Raw genomic sequence first — 16,069 nt, forward strand, 5'->3', positions numbered from 1 at the left:
TCCGCCGGGACCCCCTCGGAACAAGAGAGGTGAGGAGCGTCCGCCGGGACCCCCTCGGAGCAGGAGAAGTGAGGAGCATCCGCCGGGACCCCCTCGGAACAAGAGAGGTGAGGAGCGTCCGCCGGGACCCCCTCGGAGCAGGAGAAGTGAGGAGCATCCGCCGGGACCCCCTCGGAACAAGAGAGGTGAGGAGCGTCCGCCGGGACCCCCTCGGAGCAGGAGAAGTGAGGAGCATCCGCCGGGACCCCCTCGGAACAGGAGAAGTGAGGAGCGTCCGCCGGGACCCCCTCGGAGCAGGAGAAGTGAGGAGCGTCCACCGGGACCCCCTCGGAACAGGAGAAGTGTGAGATCCACCACAGGGGCTGCGTGCAGCGTGGGATCCACCTCGGGGGCTGCATGCAGCAACAGGATCTGGAGTAGACGTTTTCTGGGTCTGTGGGCTCAGGACAGGTTGGGTCCTCACACAGCATGGATGATGCAGAGGCTGTAAGAGATGGAAAACCTACGGGGACTGTAGTAGGCATGGAAGCGACCACAGGGGCTGCAGCTGTGAGACCCTCAGGAGCCAGGAGCAGGAACCGAGGAGGCGCCGGGGGTGTAGCTGGAGGCTCAAAGTCTCTAAAAGGACCCCGCAGCTTGTCTTCCAGGGACAGAGCAGTGAGAGTCGGGCTGCCTGCTGGGTCTTGGTTTGGTCTGGTCATTCTGTGATGATTTATAAATCACGGGACAGGACGCAGGACACAAGGAGCAGGACACGAGGAGCAGGGCACGAGGAGCAGGGCACGAGGAGCAGGACAGGCATCACAGTGAGACACAATGATCAGACAATGAGGGACGCAGGCAAACAGACTTAAATACACACACACTAACAAGACTAACACATAACACCTGTGAAACATCACAGGTGCAGACATCAGAGGGGGAACAGACAAATATGGAACACTAGAGGGAGACAGAGACCAGGGAAAGCACAACTCCTAACAAGGGTGGGGCGTGCGTTTTCGATTCCTGAGCTTTAACGGGGCGACTGAGTCCAGGATCTGTACACACGCCTCCTGATGCTGAGAAAGCAACTCCTTTGTAGTAAGACCCGCAGAGAGTTCAGAGTCTGAAACAGAATTAACAGCAAAGATGGAAGAGAAGAGTGTGGCGGTGGAAGGGTTAAAAATCCTACAAGGCTTGGGTGTGGGGGGAGATGCAGGTTCACAAATCAAAGAGGTGTTGAATAAAACCGGTTTGTGATCGGAACAAACAGTGTCACCAATTTCTAAATCAGAAACAGACAAACCATGTGTTAAAACTAAGTCAAGAGTGTGGCCCTGCTGGTGAGTCGGACCAACAACACTCTGAACAAAGTTAAAGCACTGGATGAGGTCTAGAAAGTCCTGAGCTAATGGTTTATCAGGGCAGCACACGTGGATATTAAAGTCTCCTAAAATCAAAACCCTATCATAATGGAGCAGAATACCAGTTAGAAAGTCAGATAGTTCATTTAAAAACTGTTTATGGTATCTGGGGGGTCTGTAAAAAATAGCACACAGAACTGGGTTGGAGCGGCCCAGCTCACAACAGAGCAGTTCAAAACTCGAATAATTAGCTGAACCATGGAGCTGTCTGCAGTGCAAATGTTTCTTAAAAACAGCCAATAATCCTCCACCACGGCCAGTTGTCCTTGGAGCATTGAAAAAAGAACAATCCGGAGGCAGTAATTCCAGAAAAACACTGAACTCACCAGGGCAGATCCAAGTCTCAGTGATGAAAAGAAAGTCCAGTCGGTTGCAGCAGAAAAAGTTGTTCAAAATAAAAGTTTTATTAACCAGCGATCTGGCATTTATCAGGGCCATCCTCGTAGAATCCACCACAGGAGGAGATGGTTGCAGTGTCCAGTCCAGCGGCCTCAGATTTGCAGAGTTAGACGCGTGCCTCCGACAGGAAACCCAGCCGCGCACGGGCCCAGTGTGATGATGGGACCCCGACAGCGGGACCAGACAGTGCGCCACAGGATCTGTACAGCTCCAGGAGCAGAGGTGGAAACGCTCACCATCAGCTGGAGAGGATGATTCAGAGGCAGCAAGCAGGGCGTTAAATTTCACCAGCCGGCCAGCGCGTTTTCCACGGCGTCTGGAGCGACATCTCCGGGGAGGCAGGTGTGCGCCTCGCTGCAGGTAAGCAGGCACGTCCGCCAGCAGTGGGGGGACCGGGGGGGGGGGGGGGGGTCAAGAGTTACGCTTGTATTGATCAAAATAAGCGACATTGGTGCCACAAAGTCGAAGATCCAAAAGTTGTTTTCGTTCATACACCAGCAGAGCGTTGATGTCACAGATGAGAAATGAAAAAAACACCAAAAATACGAAAACCAATCAAGGAAGTTGTCGGCAGTAAATTTGGACCCGATCACGCTGCTTGCCTTTATGATGGCTTGGTTCGTGTCTCGAGTACCCGGACTCAAATGCTTTGGGCTGAATGGATCAGATCTTGGGGATTTTACTCAGTCACGTTCCATCAGTGTGGCCATGTATTCTGTGTGTGGCCATGTATTCTGCCTGTCCCCAAAACAACTGCGTGTTTATCTGAATTTGGCTCTCTTGGCTGGCCTTGAAGGCCATCTTATCTGAATTTGCCTGGAGAACATGTGATCTGACGCTCACCACCCCCACCCTGAGGAATTTCCAACTGATAACCAGATGGAACCAGCTGAATAAACTTTGTCATCATTTCAGGACTCTTGGATTCTCATAGACATTATTCTTGGCCATTCCTCAACATACCTCGAGAATGTTTATGGATTTCACCGGAGGACATTGACTGATTTTCCATCCTTATCAGAACTCTTACAGTGACCTCAAGAGCATCTATGAACATTGCTGACCACTCTCGTCTCCTCCGTCTGCAGAATGTCTACGTCACTATGTGCTGTTTGTGCAAAGTGTTTTTTTAATATTAGAGGTTTTTTTTTTCTCAGGCAGGAAAAAAAAGTCTCATAGGAATTTTTTTCGTCTCCAACTCCTACATGTGTCCAGTTAACCAGTTTTTGTCTGTCAAAACAGGTCTCACTTGTAAATGAGTCTTCAAGGCTCAATGTGATTTATCTGTTTAAATAAAGGTTGAATGAAAAAAAAAATTTGACCCGCGCCGTGACAGTGGAAAAGGGGCATATGTCTCTCAGTTGGCCTGGGAACACCTTGGAGTCCTCCCAGAACAGCTGGAAGAGGCTGTGGAGAGAGATGTCAGGACCTCCCAGCTCAAGCTGCTGCCCCCAAGACCCAACTTCAGAACAAGATTCCTCTTGTTCTGATAATGGATGGGTGGACTTTTCTATGTACTTTCATGTGCATTTTTAATATTTCAAATAACTTTTAGACATTATTAAAAACATTTGTGTGTGTATTTATGTGTATGTAGTGGTTATTTTAAGATGAGGACTGTTTATTCTAAAGAAAGGCAGTAGCATCACACTTAATAAACGTCAGTGGGAGCTCCGTTGGGGTGCAGATATTTTTATCAATTTCAACATGTGACAGAAGCCACTCGTTTCATCAACACTAAACAGCAGAGACTTTATCATCTAAAGTGAAACAAACCTTTTGAACCCATAATAGTAGCTGACGGTGATGACTTCAATGAGGACGATGAACAGTAGAGAGAAAGTGGCTCCGTAGTCGTTAAACATGGTGAACCAGTAGTTTCCTGATGTAGTGGTGAAGCCCAGACCCAGCAGCAAACAGAATACACAAACAATACCTGGAAAAAATTTAAATTAAACTTCTTATATCTGCTATCGACAATAACTGATGTCTACATTCAGTCCAGAGCATCTGCTGGTGTTGAATAAGCATTTTTATGCAAATTAGATGCTTTATTAAAACTGTTCGAATCACTTAACCCACAAAAATATGTTACAGTTAACTACCAGAACCCAACCAAGTACTGTAACCTTCATCAGGACCAGCACCACCTGACTTACTGCGAGTGTTGTGAATGACAATAAAGAACCTTGACCCTTGATATTAAAATGGAAGTTTGTACATCGATAGAGGGATCCTGTTTACAACATCCACGGATGGGTGGACAAAGAGTATTCCTAATTTCTTTGCTCCATGGACAAAAAACTTTAGTGTGTTCACAAAAAGCCATTCCTTTGTGGACAGGGCTTTAGTGCTAACTTACTAAAGATGCCAATATGATGCAACTGGTATGAACAGCACAAGAACTGGACATGACGCTCAAGTCCACAAACATTCTGCTCCTTACCGTTGAAGAGCTCGTTGCTCATGCGGGACATCACCTTGAAGTCTCGTAGTGGGGTGATAATGGCTGTGACATTTCCCAGCATGCTGCCCATTCCCAACAGCAGGAGCATTATGAAGTACAGCACTGACCACAGCTGAGGCAGCGGCATGTTGGTTATGGCTTCACTGTACACAATGAAGGCCAGACCCGTCCCCTCTACTGCCTGAAACAAACCAACAGACGTTGGAGAAAAAAATGTAGGACTTTTGTTTTCTGAAGGAGCAGAGACATTGTTTGATGTTTCAGGATGAAGTTAACTGCAGGTTTCTGTAAGAGCCATGCAATGTGGGCTCATTTTAAATCTACAAAACTTTGTAGAACTCATTGTCTCTAATTAATGAGTCAGACTCGTTAAAAACAATAAAACTATTTTTTATACAAAGTGTTTCTGTGAACTAGAATGATCTTATGAAATCAAAGGATTTGTTCATCATTGGGATGTTTTATTTCTACAGCTTTAAAGTAAAAATCTGAGTCCATCAGGGGTTCTTTACTAGAACCTGCACACAATGTATTCAAATAAAAAAGTGCTTGTGTTGAGGCAAATGTGTTGAAAAACCTGTGAGCCTAAAGCTTTGATTTAAACACTTGTAGGTAAAATGTGCACTTGTTTCAACATTTCGCCAGCAAAAAACGTTCTATAAACATGTTCTCTGAAAAAAGTTCCAAATGTGTACAATGTAATATGAATATAGTGAGCTACAGAATCATGATTTATATTTTATTTGTGGGTAATGTTTAACTTGCATCTGTATTTCAACTCAATTCAATTCAGTTTATTTATATAGCACCAATTCACAACAAAGTTGTCTCAGGGCACTGAACAGAAACATTCAGATACATTATATAATACAATTATTAAAGTTCTCTATCTAAGAAAGCAGCAGAAACATTAAATCTTCACTTTGTTGCAGTCTCCCACCCTGAGCAAGCACAAAGGAGACAGTGAAAGGAAAAACTCCCTTTTAACAGGAAGAAACCTCCAGCAGAACCAGGCTCAGGACAAGCGGCCATCTGCTTTGACCGGCTGGGTTTGAAAGGACAGGAAGGAGAGACAAACGAACACAGAATGGCAGGTCCAGATGTAGGCGCAGGTGTACCTCGTATTTCAGGTGCAACTTCTTGTATCTGCCACTAGGTGAGCACAACACTTGCTCGTAGGCTTTTGTGACACATTTTGCATGTTGTTTGAAGCAAAAGAGGTCTGTGAGATCTGAGGTGGCGAGGGGGATAATGAGAGGATCTGTCTGTCATCTAATCATGTGCTTCTTGGGCCTTTATCTTTTCACTTTACCTTCACAGATCAGAGCATTTTGATGTAAAAACCCAAACATGAAACTGCACACAAAAAGTCTGGTTAGAACTTAGTAAGTTCCAACAAACTGTGCTAACCAGCACATTGTCCATCATATTCCACTGCCAGGATTATTGTTCTGTTTGTATTGTTTGTCTTGTTTCTGTATTGTTTGTTTGTTGTTATGTTCTAGAATTGCGCTGCTCAGGGTGGCTCCATGTTGAAGCAGCTCTCTTACATTAATTCTGAGATTTTGCTTTTGAAATTTTTAATTACTTTTTTCTAGATGTATATTGCTTTTTTGGATGATTACTTCCTCTGGTATCAGATGCTGTGCAGCTGTAAGGATCTTTACTGAAACTTTTTTACTTTTGGACATTTGTTATGATGCGTAACAATAACAACAAGACAGTTTTCTACAGCTGGGAGCTGCTGATTAACATCTCAATGCTAAAAAAAAAATCTCAACTACAGCCCCAAATCCCAAATGAGTTTAAAAGGAGGTGCTGTAGATGCATTCTCATCTACCTGGAGGCAATGCTCGAGTGCCTGACCGCAGAGATCTTGGAGATAGCAGGAAACGCAGCTCGTGACAGGGGAAGAGCAAAATCGTCCCCTGGCACCTGCAGTTAAGTCTGCAGCGACAAGGGGCTCTGCAGGCTGCTGGGAGAAATGGCCATCGCTCAGGGGGGAGTTCTGCCTGGCATTCAGGCAGTCCTGCTACCCAAGAGGACAGAGAGGTCTGCTGGATCTGGATGGATGGATCGGCATCTGCAGTCAGCATCTTTGGATCTGCTGTGGGATAGACCGCTACAAGAGATCCTTCTTGTCCAAAGCCATCAGCGTCTATAACAACTCTAATGAAACCAGGATGATGAACTACAACAATTAATTTCCCATTGGGATTAATAAAGTATTTTTAAATTGAATTGAATTTGAATTGAATTGCCTTTAAAATGTGAAACTGCAGTTATCTTCTACTGACATGTCTAAAATATCAAGGTGTTATAAAGTAGAACTACATACGGTGTTTAGTTCCTCCTCGAGTTTGCACTCTTCCAGTCTGCCACTAAGTTGAGCAAACTGCTCAGGATAAGTTATGTTCAGCCTCTCAACCCACTCAAAAACATTGTCCACAGTAATGCTGTCCTCTGACAGGCTGAAAGTGTTTAGCAGCAGAGTGCGCATCCTAAAAACAGGGAGAAAACATCTTTATTAACGCAAACCTCAGCAATAACTTTTTTAAATTTTCTAGGCTGAAATAAGTTTTATATCCAAATTTTATTTGATAAATAAAAATAAAGCAGCACGGTGGCACAACTGGTAGAGCTGCTGCCTCTCGGCGAGCAGGTACCTGGTTCAAACCCCGGTCCGGGGGCCTTTCTGGGTGGAGTTTGCATGTTCTCCCCATGCATGTGTGGGTTTTCTCCGGGTACTCCGATTTCCTCCCACTGACCAAAAACATGCATATTAGACTGACTGGTAACTCTGAGTTGTCCCTAGGTGTGAGTGAGAGATTGAATGGTTGTTCTTCTCGTTTGTCTCTATGTGTCCCTGTGATGGACTTTCGACCTGTTCAGGGTGTATCCCGCCCCTCGCACAGTGATTGCTGGACATGGGCACCGGTGACCCCAGTGACCCAAAATGGAAGAAGCGGGTAAAAAGATAATGGATGGATGGATGGAAAATAAAAATGAATTCTCTTCCCCCCCGCACTTCCTTCCTTCCTCCCTCCCTTGAAGAATGACAGCATAGAGTTTGTTCACTTCTGTCTGTAAGCATACAGCTGATGGGACTTATTGCCAAAAAGCTGACCAACTGAACAATCTCGTAGAAGCTTTCTGGCTTGTCAATATGGATTCCTCTCTTGCTTTTTTATTATTTGTTGTCCTCCTTTATCATCTTTCAGTAAATCCACTTTGGCTCATTGACTGATGGTGTGCTTGGAGTTGGTCTTGTAGCCTTTACCTCTAACATGATGCTCAATCATTTTCATTCTAAGCTCCTTAGACATCGACAGTGTTTTTACATGTCTGTACGTGCTGTAAATTAATTCAATTCAGTTTATTTATATAGCAACAAATCAGAAGAGAGTTGTCTCAGAGCATTTTATGGAAACATTCACATACAAAGAAAAAACAATTAGTAACATTCTCTATCTAAGGAAGCAGCAGACTCATTGAATCTTCACGTCATCACAGTCTCCCATCCTGAGTAAACACAATGGCAACAGAAAAACTCACTTTTAACAGGAAGAAACCTCCAGCAGAACCAGGCTCAGGACAAGCGGCCACCTGCTTTGACCAGCTGGGACTCTATTTAATTTTAGCTTGATTATAGCTTAAGTTGCCTGGAGCAGCCATCTTGAATCAGGTTGACTCCACATTATAAATAATTGTAGATGTACATCCAATATCCAATATCTATCTGATAGATTCCAGTTTGTAAATGTAAATAATAAATCTTCTTCATACACCAAAGTTAGTCATGGAGTTCCTCAGTGCTTGGGCCAATACTTTTTACTTTATATATGCTTCCATTAGGTCAAGTTATTAAACAGCATGGGATAAATTTTCATTGTTATGCTGATGACACACAATTATATTTGTCCATTAAATCCAATGAATCCAATCAGCTACTTAGACTACAAGCATGATTTAAAGACATAAAAACCTGGATGACCTTTAATTTTCTCCTGTTGAACACAGACAAGACTGAGGTTTTGGTTTTTGGACCTGAGCACCTTAGGAATTAATTTTTCAGTCTTTCTCCCTCCTTAGATGGCATTAATCTGTCCTCCAGCTCTAATGTTAAAAATCTTGGTGTTATTTTTGATCAGGACATGTCTTTTATCCCCCACATTAAAAACTTTTCTAGAACTTCCTTCTTTCACATGCGTAATATCCCTAAAATTAGAAAAGTCTTATCTAAAAATGATGCAGAAAAACTGGTCCATGCATTTGTCATGTCTAGACTAGACTATTGCAATGGTTTATTATCTGGATGTCCAAATACGCCTTTAAAATGTCTTCAATTGATCCAAATTGCTGCTGCCAGAGTCTTAACCGGAGTTAGTATGAGAGATCATATCTCTCCAATTTTAGTTTCTCTCCATTGGCTCCCTGTCAAATCCAGAATAGAATTTGAAATCTTACTTCTAACCTACAAAGCTCTCAACAATCTGGCTCCATCTTATATTACAAATCTTATTGTTCCATATTTTCCTAACAGAGCACTTCGCTCTCAGACTGCAGGTTTACTTGTGGTTCCTAGAATTTACAAAAACAGAATGGGAGGAAAATCTTTCAGTTATCAGGCACCTCTCTTGTGGAACCAACTTCCAATCTCTGTCCGTGAGGCTGACACATTATCCAGTTTTAAAACTAGGCTTAAGACTTTCCTTTTTGCTAAATCCTATAGCAAGCAAAATGGCAACAGTGGAAAGGAAAAACTCCCTTTTAGAAGGAAGAAACCTCCAGCAGAACCAGGCTCAGGACAAGCAGCCATCTGCTTTGACCAGCTGGTTGAGAGGACAGGAAGGAGAGACAGACGAACATAGAATGGTAGGTCCAGGTGTATCTGAAAGACAAAAAAACCCACATGTTAAGGATAGAAAAAATAATTACAAATACAAAACAGGTTGAGCAGAGTAAGTAAAGACAGTAGCAGAGTGAAAATTGTGGTCAGTTTGTCCTCTAGCACTCTAAGCCTATAGCAGCATAACTAAGGGACAGCTCAGGAAACCCAAGCTGGCCCTAACTCAGGATGGGAGACTGCAACGAAGCCAAGATTCAACTTGTCTGCTGGATTCCTTAGATAGAGAACTTTACTAATTAGCTTTTATGTATGTGAATGTCTCCTGTAAAGTGCCCTGAGACAACTTTGTTGTGATTTGGCGCTATATAAATAAACTGAATTGAATTGAGGTAGCACGGTGACGCAACTGGTAGAGCTGCTGCCTCTCAGTGAGCAGGTCCTTGGTTCAAACCCCGGTACAGGGGCTTTTCTGGGTGGAGTTTGCATGTTCTCTCCGTGCATGTGTGGGTTTTCTCCGGGTACTCCGGTTTCCTCCCACAGACCAAAAACATGCATGTTAGGCTGATTGGTAACTCTAAATTGTCCCTAGGTGTGAGTGAGAGAGTGAATGGTTGTTTGTCTCGTTTGTCTCTATGTGGCCTTGTGATGGACATGCGACCCGTCCAGGTTGTACCCGACCCCTTGCACAGTGATTGCTGGACATGGGCACCGACGACCCCCGTGACCCAAAATGGAACAAGCAGGTAAGGATAATGGATGGATGGATGGAATTGAATTGAATTATGAAGTCAAAAGTGCAACAGAGAATGTCAAATGAGACCAATCAAACTCTTTTTTGAGGAACCTGCCACCAAGAAAAGATGCTGGGTCTCTAACTTGAGTTCATGTAGATTCTAAAATTGGCCCTTAGTTTGAAAAAGGTTTTAATTTTGGCCACCTTTTGTAAGTGAGTTTGACACCCCTTTTTAGACTGATGATCCTCCATTTTGCATGTGTAAAGCCATGCTGCCTGGGAGCTCAACAGCAGACTGGTTTGAAACACGTCAGTAAGGTGCTACTTAATATGACAGATCCTGTTGGCAGGCCTCAGGCTGATGAAGTCCTTCGGATGAAAGATGAAATGTTTTCTTCCAAAAAAGAAACTGTCCAGATGATATGATTGAACCTTTTTGTGATGTATCTTACACCTTTTACTTAAGTGGTAACAAGGCAGATGGGATGGACTTATTCAGTCTGACAGTAAGTACTGCTTACTGAAAAACTTACAAAAAAACAACAACATAGCACTCCAAAAACTCTTGATCTGATTGTTGTTATAACTGACAAGGTACAGGCCAGAGCAAGTGAAGCCCATACATTCATAAAGATATAAAAATAATATAAAATGTATCTATGCACAGGTGTTAGACTAACTACACTTTCAACAATATACACGTACCTCTTCAGGCAGTTCTCATAGTTGACAGTTGCCTTGAATCCATAGATGGCAAAGGTGACAATAGAAGCAAAGACGGATGTTGCACTGTTAATAAGAGAGACAATGATGGCCTGTCGTTCAAAATTGTTGTGGTACTCGTTGTAGCTGGAAAAAGCTATGAGTGATCCAAAACCCAAACCCAGGGAGAAAAAGATCTGAGTTGCTGCATTGATCCAAGTAGTAGGTTTGGCAAGTTCTTCCATCTAAAGACACAAAAATACATATAAAGGCAGAAAACTCTATGCAGACACCACAGGCATGTAAAAATAAAAACAGGTTTTATTTTTCCTTCAGTCTAATTTCCCATATGATCTTACCTTAGGTGTAAACATGTATATGACTCCATTAACAGCGCCGTGAAGAGTCATGCCACGAATCAAGTAGATAAATAGAACAACGTATGGAAATGTTGCTGTGAAGTACACAACCTACAAAAATCATACAGAACAATTCATCAGTCTACTGCAATGTAAAGCTGTAGTGAGGCAAATTTCATCATAACACTGACTCTCCTGTATATAATAGTCCCTCGCTACGCCTCATCCCCAAAATGCCCCCGGGCGCTTTCAATAGCTGCCCACTGCACTACCTGGTGGTGGATGGGTTAAATGCAGAGACTAATTTCGCCATTGTATGGAAACATACAGTGCTGACATTGTGATGACATTATTATTATTATTATTACTTCGTGGTTTGCTTTTTGCGGACTCGCTCTACCACGTTTTTCAAAATAAGATTTGACATGACACACAATTGGCTGATTGATGGATGAGCCGCACGATCGACATGGAATTTTGATTTAAAATTAATTATTTTAAATTATTTAGCACCTCTGTGGAGCTCACATTGAAGAACAAACTTCCTCCTGCAGCTGATCAGCTGATCTCATGCAGAGCAAAGTGGGCGTGGCCGAGAGTGCTTGCAAGATGGCAGAGAGCAGCGGAAGCAGAGTTGAAATCATGACATGCTGTGCTCTTTTAGAGCGTTTAGAGTTTAGAAACATTGTTTAGAATATTGGAAGTGTGTGGGAAGGGTTTAAAACACCTTTATATATATATATATATATATATATATATATATATATATATACAGTATCTTTGTATCGTGGTGGGTTGAGTGAATGCTGGTGCGTCTGGCTGCCGCTGCTCACCAGCTGCTATTTTTGTGATTTTTGCAAAGTTTGTAGAGTGTCTGCGCTGTTTGACAATGGACAGATTATGATGTGGATCCACAGGGTGTGTGTGTGGTCTGTCCTCACCTGGGCTGTTTTATCCATCGTCCACCACCCGGTGTCTGCTCTCCTTCAGTACACTGCTACAGAGCTTCTGCGACTCCGCTTCCACCTGGCTGTCCCTTCACCTGTGGCGCTTCACCTCCATCTGGACATTGCTTTTAATCCCCGCCGAAAGTACATCCACCGAGGGTCCCGGCGAAACTTTAATACCAATGACACTGACTCCATAGAATCCTTCTGGTCCAGAACTCGTCGTCCTCCCCGTAATTCTGACCGGGCTGTCAACCGCAGTGTGTTAGCCCACCTGGCTAGGTGGGCTAACACTATCATCAAGCATCGCAACTCCAACATAAACTTCGGCCTTTTAAATGTCTGCTCTCTCACTGGAAAGGGACATCTCATCCAGGATCTCCTTCTCAACCTTAAGTTGGACTTTCTTTGCTTGACTGAAACATGGCAACAGCCCAACGACTTTGTTTCTCTCAACGAGTTGACCCCACCTGAGTTTGTTTACATCTGTCACCCCCACAACTCGGGGAGGGGCGGTGGTCTTGCAATAATTCATCGGAAGCACTGGAAAGTTCTCCCTGTCTCTGCCTCCCTCTTCCACTCATTTGAATACACTGCATCTCAGCTCCCTGAATCTACTCCTACTATTTTATGTACTGTTTATCGACCACCGAAGCCAAATAAGGACTTTTTGTATGACTTTGCTGCTTTTCTCACTCATCTTTCTGTTCTCTCTCCCAATATGATTATTGTTGGTGACTTTAATATTCACATGGACAATGACAATAATCTTCTCACCAGAGATTTGACTTCCTGTCTAGATAGTTTTGGACTCCAGCAATACATCAAATTCCCTACTCATTCTAAAGGTCATATTCTGGATTTAGTTTATTGTTAAGGTGTCACCACTACTCACTGCAAAGCCAATCTGTTTCCCACTTCTGATCATATGCTTATTTCTTTTGATGTAAATATAATAGCTTTGAAAACCTGTACTCCTCGTGACATTACATTTAGGAAAATTAATGATATTGATCCTGACAGTTTCTCATCTGCTAAATATTACCTTCCGTCTATTCACTGCTCTTCAAGCCCTGATGAACTCACTTCCTACTATAATGTCAACCTCCAAAACCTTCTTAACACATTTGTTCCACTCAAACACAGATCTGTTTCATTTTCTCGCTCAGCACCATGGTTTACGTTCAACCTGCATCTTCTCAAAGCCAAGGGACGCCAATTGGAACGCCTGTTCAAAAAACTGGACTCACTATACACAAAGAAATGTATAACAATCATATTTTGTTTTGTAAGGAATGCATTGTCCCAGCTAAATCTGCGTACTACTCTGGTTTAATCAGTTCTAACGAAGGTAACTCCAAGTCTCTGTTTTCACCGTTTGCCAAAATTACTAAGTCTCTGGACTCATTTCCCTCCCACATGTACTCTGCTGACTTTTGCAATTCTCTCATGTCTTTTTTCAGTGACAAAATTTCCAATATCCACCAACTACTTAACCCTGTAAGAGCTGCTAACACTGAAGCTGACCCCCTGTTTTCCCTGCTGCCCTCCTGTCATTTACTCTCAAGTTTCACCCTTCCTTCCATATCTGATGTAACAAATATTATTTATAAATCAAAAGCATCCACCTGCCAGCTTGACCCTCTTCCCACAGTGTTTGTTAAAGCTTGTCTCCCCACATTGGTTCCTCTCATAACCACTATCATTCACTCTTCCCTTAATACTGGAATTGTTCCTTCATCTCTGAAAACAGCTTCTGTCAGTCCAATTCTAAAAAAAAAAGCCGGGTTCAGATCCCAATAATTTTGATAACCTTCGCCCAATGTCTAATCTTCCATTTATTTCAAAAATCCTTGAGAAAGTTGTTGCCTCTCAGCTCCACTCACACCTCAATAAACATAATTTTTACAAATAATTCCAGTCTGGTTTCCGCCCCCACCACAGTACTGAAACAGCTTTATTAAGAATCACCGATGACTTTTTGATGGCAGCTGATTCTGATCTCCTCAACATTCTCATCCTCCTTGATCTCAGTGCGGCATTTGACACTATTTCTCATGATATCCTCCTGAACAGACTAGCATCCATTGGCATCAGTCATACTCCACTTGCTTGGTTTAATTCATATATTTCAGGCCACACTCAGTTTATTCAATTTAAAACCCATTCCTCAAGTTTGTTTCCTGTTGCTGCAGGTGTGCCCCAGGGTTCTGTATTAGGGCCCCTTTTATTCATTATTTATATGCTCCCTCTTGGCCACATATTCCGCAAACATGTCAATTTTCACTGTTACGCAGATGACACCCAGCTCTACATTTCCTCAAATCCCAATTCATCTCTTCCACCTACCTCCCTATCAGACTGTCTTATGGAAATTAGATCATGGTTTTCCTCAAATTTTCTTAAACTCAACAGTAAAAAAACAGAAGTTTTACTTGTTGGCACAGTCTCCACTTTAACCAAATCGCAGCGTTTTTCCATCAATATTGACAACTCCCATGTTCATCCTTCCCCTCAGGTAAAGAGTCAGGGTGTCATACTTGATAATACGCTTTCATTTCAATCTCATATTAATTCTATAACCCGGTCTGCATACTTTCATTTATGTAACATTAACCGACTTCGTCCCTTTCTTACTCCTCATGCTGCTGCCATCCTTGTCCATAGCCTTATCACCTCCAGGATCGATTATTGCAACTCTCTTTTTTTGTTCTCCCAAATAAAACTCTCCATAAACTCAAACTCCTCCAGAATTCTGCAGCTCGGGTCATAACTTGTACCCCATTCAGAGAACACATGCTTTCCAAAATGGCTGCACTCAGAGCAGTTGCAGCTTCACAGGCTCCCGATACCATCCCAGTTTTTAGAAGTTTTGATATTGACTCTGTGCCTGACTCCGCACGATTTATGCGTGTGAACTATAGCCGAACTGAACTGATGAGAATAGGAGCGGATTTGCCACGAAATATAGCAGAAATCAGCAAAAAACTCAAAACTACGCTCGGCAGAACGCAGATCTTAAAGTCATCTACCTGGAAGCTGCAGCAGAGGTGTTCCAGCGGGCAGAAGAGGAAGCTCTGCACCCGGCTTAAGAGGAGAGGATGCCGGGTGGGGGTTATGGTGAGGCCACGAGCTAACGCTAAAGCCGGTAAACTCCCCATGCCGTCTCTCTTTCTGTCGAACGTCCGCTCGTTGGACAACAAAATGGATTTACTTCGTCTGAGAGTGGGCGCCTCAGAAGAGATGAAGAAGTGTGCGGTGCTTTGCCTCACAGAAACGTGGATTACAAGCGAAACGCCGGATACAGTCTTCCAGCTGGATGACAGACTCTTTTTTCGAGCGGACCGCTGCAGCGAGCTAACGGGGAAATCACGGGGAGGCAGAGTGTGCATTTACGTGAGTAAAAGTTGGTTCACGAACTGTACTGTTGTAAATAGCTCATGCTCGAAGGCTTTGGAGCAAATAACAGTGAAATGTCAGCCACATTATCTACCCCGCAAATTCACAGTGACTTTCATCACGGTTGTTTACATTCCGCCGGACGCTAATGCTAATGAATCACTTACATGATATCATCAGCTCGCTGCAGAGCAAACACCCCGAAGCTCTTTACGTTGTAGCCGGAGACTTTAAAGGACTGTCTCCCAAGCTTTAATCAGCATGTGACAATTCCAACACGTGGAGACAAGATGCTGGACCGTGTTTACACGAACGTAAAAGATGCATAAAAAATCCGAACCCCGCCCCCACCTAGGACTGTCAGACCACATCTCAATCTTCCTGGCTCCTGCTTACATGCCCCCGCTGAGATGCTCCAGACCGGTATAAAAGAAAGTTAAATGTTGGATCCAGGACAGTGGCCCCATACTGAGAGATTATTTTGATCAAACAGATTGGCAGGTTTTCAGAGAAGCTGCTGAAAATGGAGGTTTGCTTGATCTTGACCAATACATATCCTCAGTTCTGGGTTACATTAGTACATGTACTGAAACCATCTCCACTATCAGAAATGTTAAAAGCTAAGCAAACAGAAAACCTTGGCTGAATGCAGAGGTGCGTACCCTGCTGGAAGCCAGGAACACTGCCTTCAGGTCTGGAAACTCAGAGGAGCTGAGTAGGACAAGAAAAGAGCTGGTTGCTGGTATTAAGAAGGCCAAGGCCACATATGCACAGAGGATCGAGGGTCAATTCATCTCACAAGACCCTC

General features: G+C 43.4%; 1 protein-coding gene across 1 annotated transcript in view; it reads right to left on the reverse strand.

The window, feature by feature from the left end:
* Positions 1 to 16,069, reverse strand: part of LOC119410421 (sodium- and chloride-dependent transporter XTRP3A) — a 195,808-nt gene that overhangs the window by 68,234 nt on the left and 111,505 nt on the right. Inside the window, exons 4-8 of the mRNA XM_037677333.1 lie at positions 10,916 to 11,026; positions 10,560 to 10,801; positions 6,611 to 6,773; positions 4,252 to 4,453; positions 3,582 to 3,741 (exon numbers count right to left, since the gene is read on the reverse strand). Coding sequence (XP_037533261.1) covers positions 3,582 to 3,741; positions 4,252 to 4,453; positions 6,611 to 6,773; positions 10,560 to 10,801; positions 10,916 to 11,026 — 878 coding nt within the window. The remainder of the gene's footprint in view (positions 1 to 3,581; positions 3,742 to 4,251; positions 4,454 to 6,610; positions 6,774 to 10,559; positions 10,802 to 10,915; positions 11,027 to 16,069) is intronic.

Source organism: Nematolebias whitei, chromosome 5 (assembly GCF_014905685.2).
Source record: "Nematolebias whitei isolate Nwh7 chromosome 5, NemWhi1, whole genome shotgun sequence".
Classification (NCBI taxonomy): Eukaryota; Metazoa; Chordata; class Actinopteri; order Cyprinodontiformes; family Rivulidae; genus Nematolebias; species Nematolebias whitei.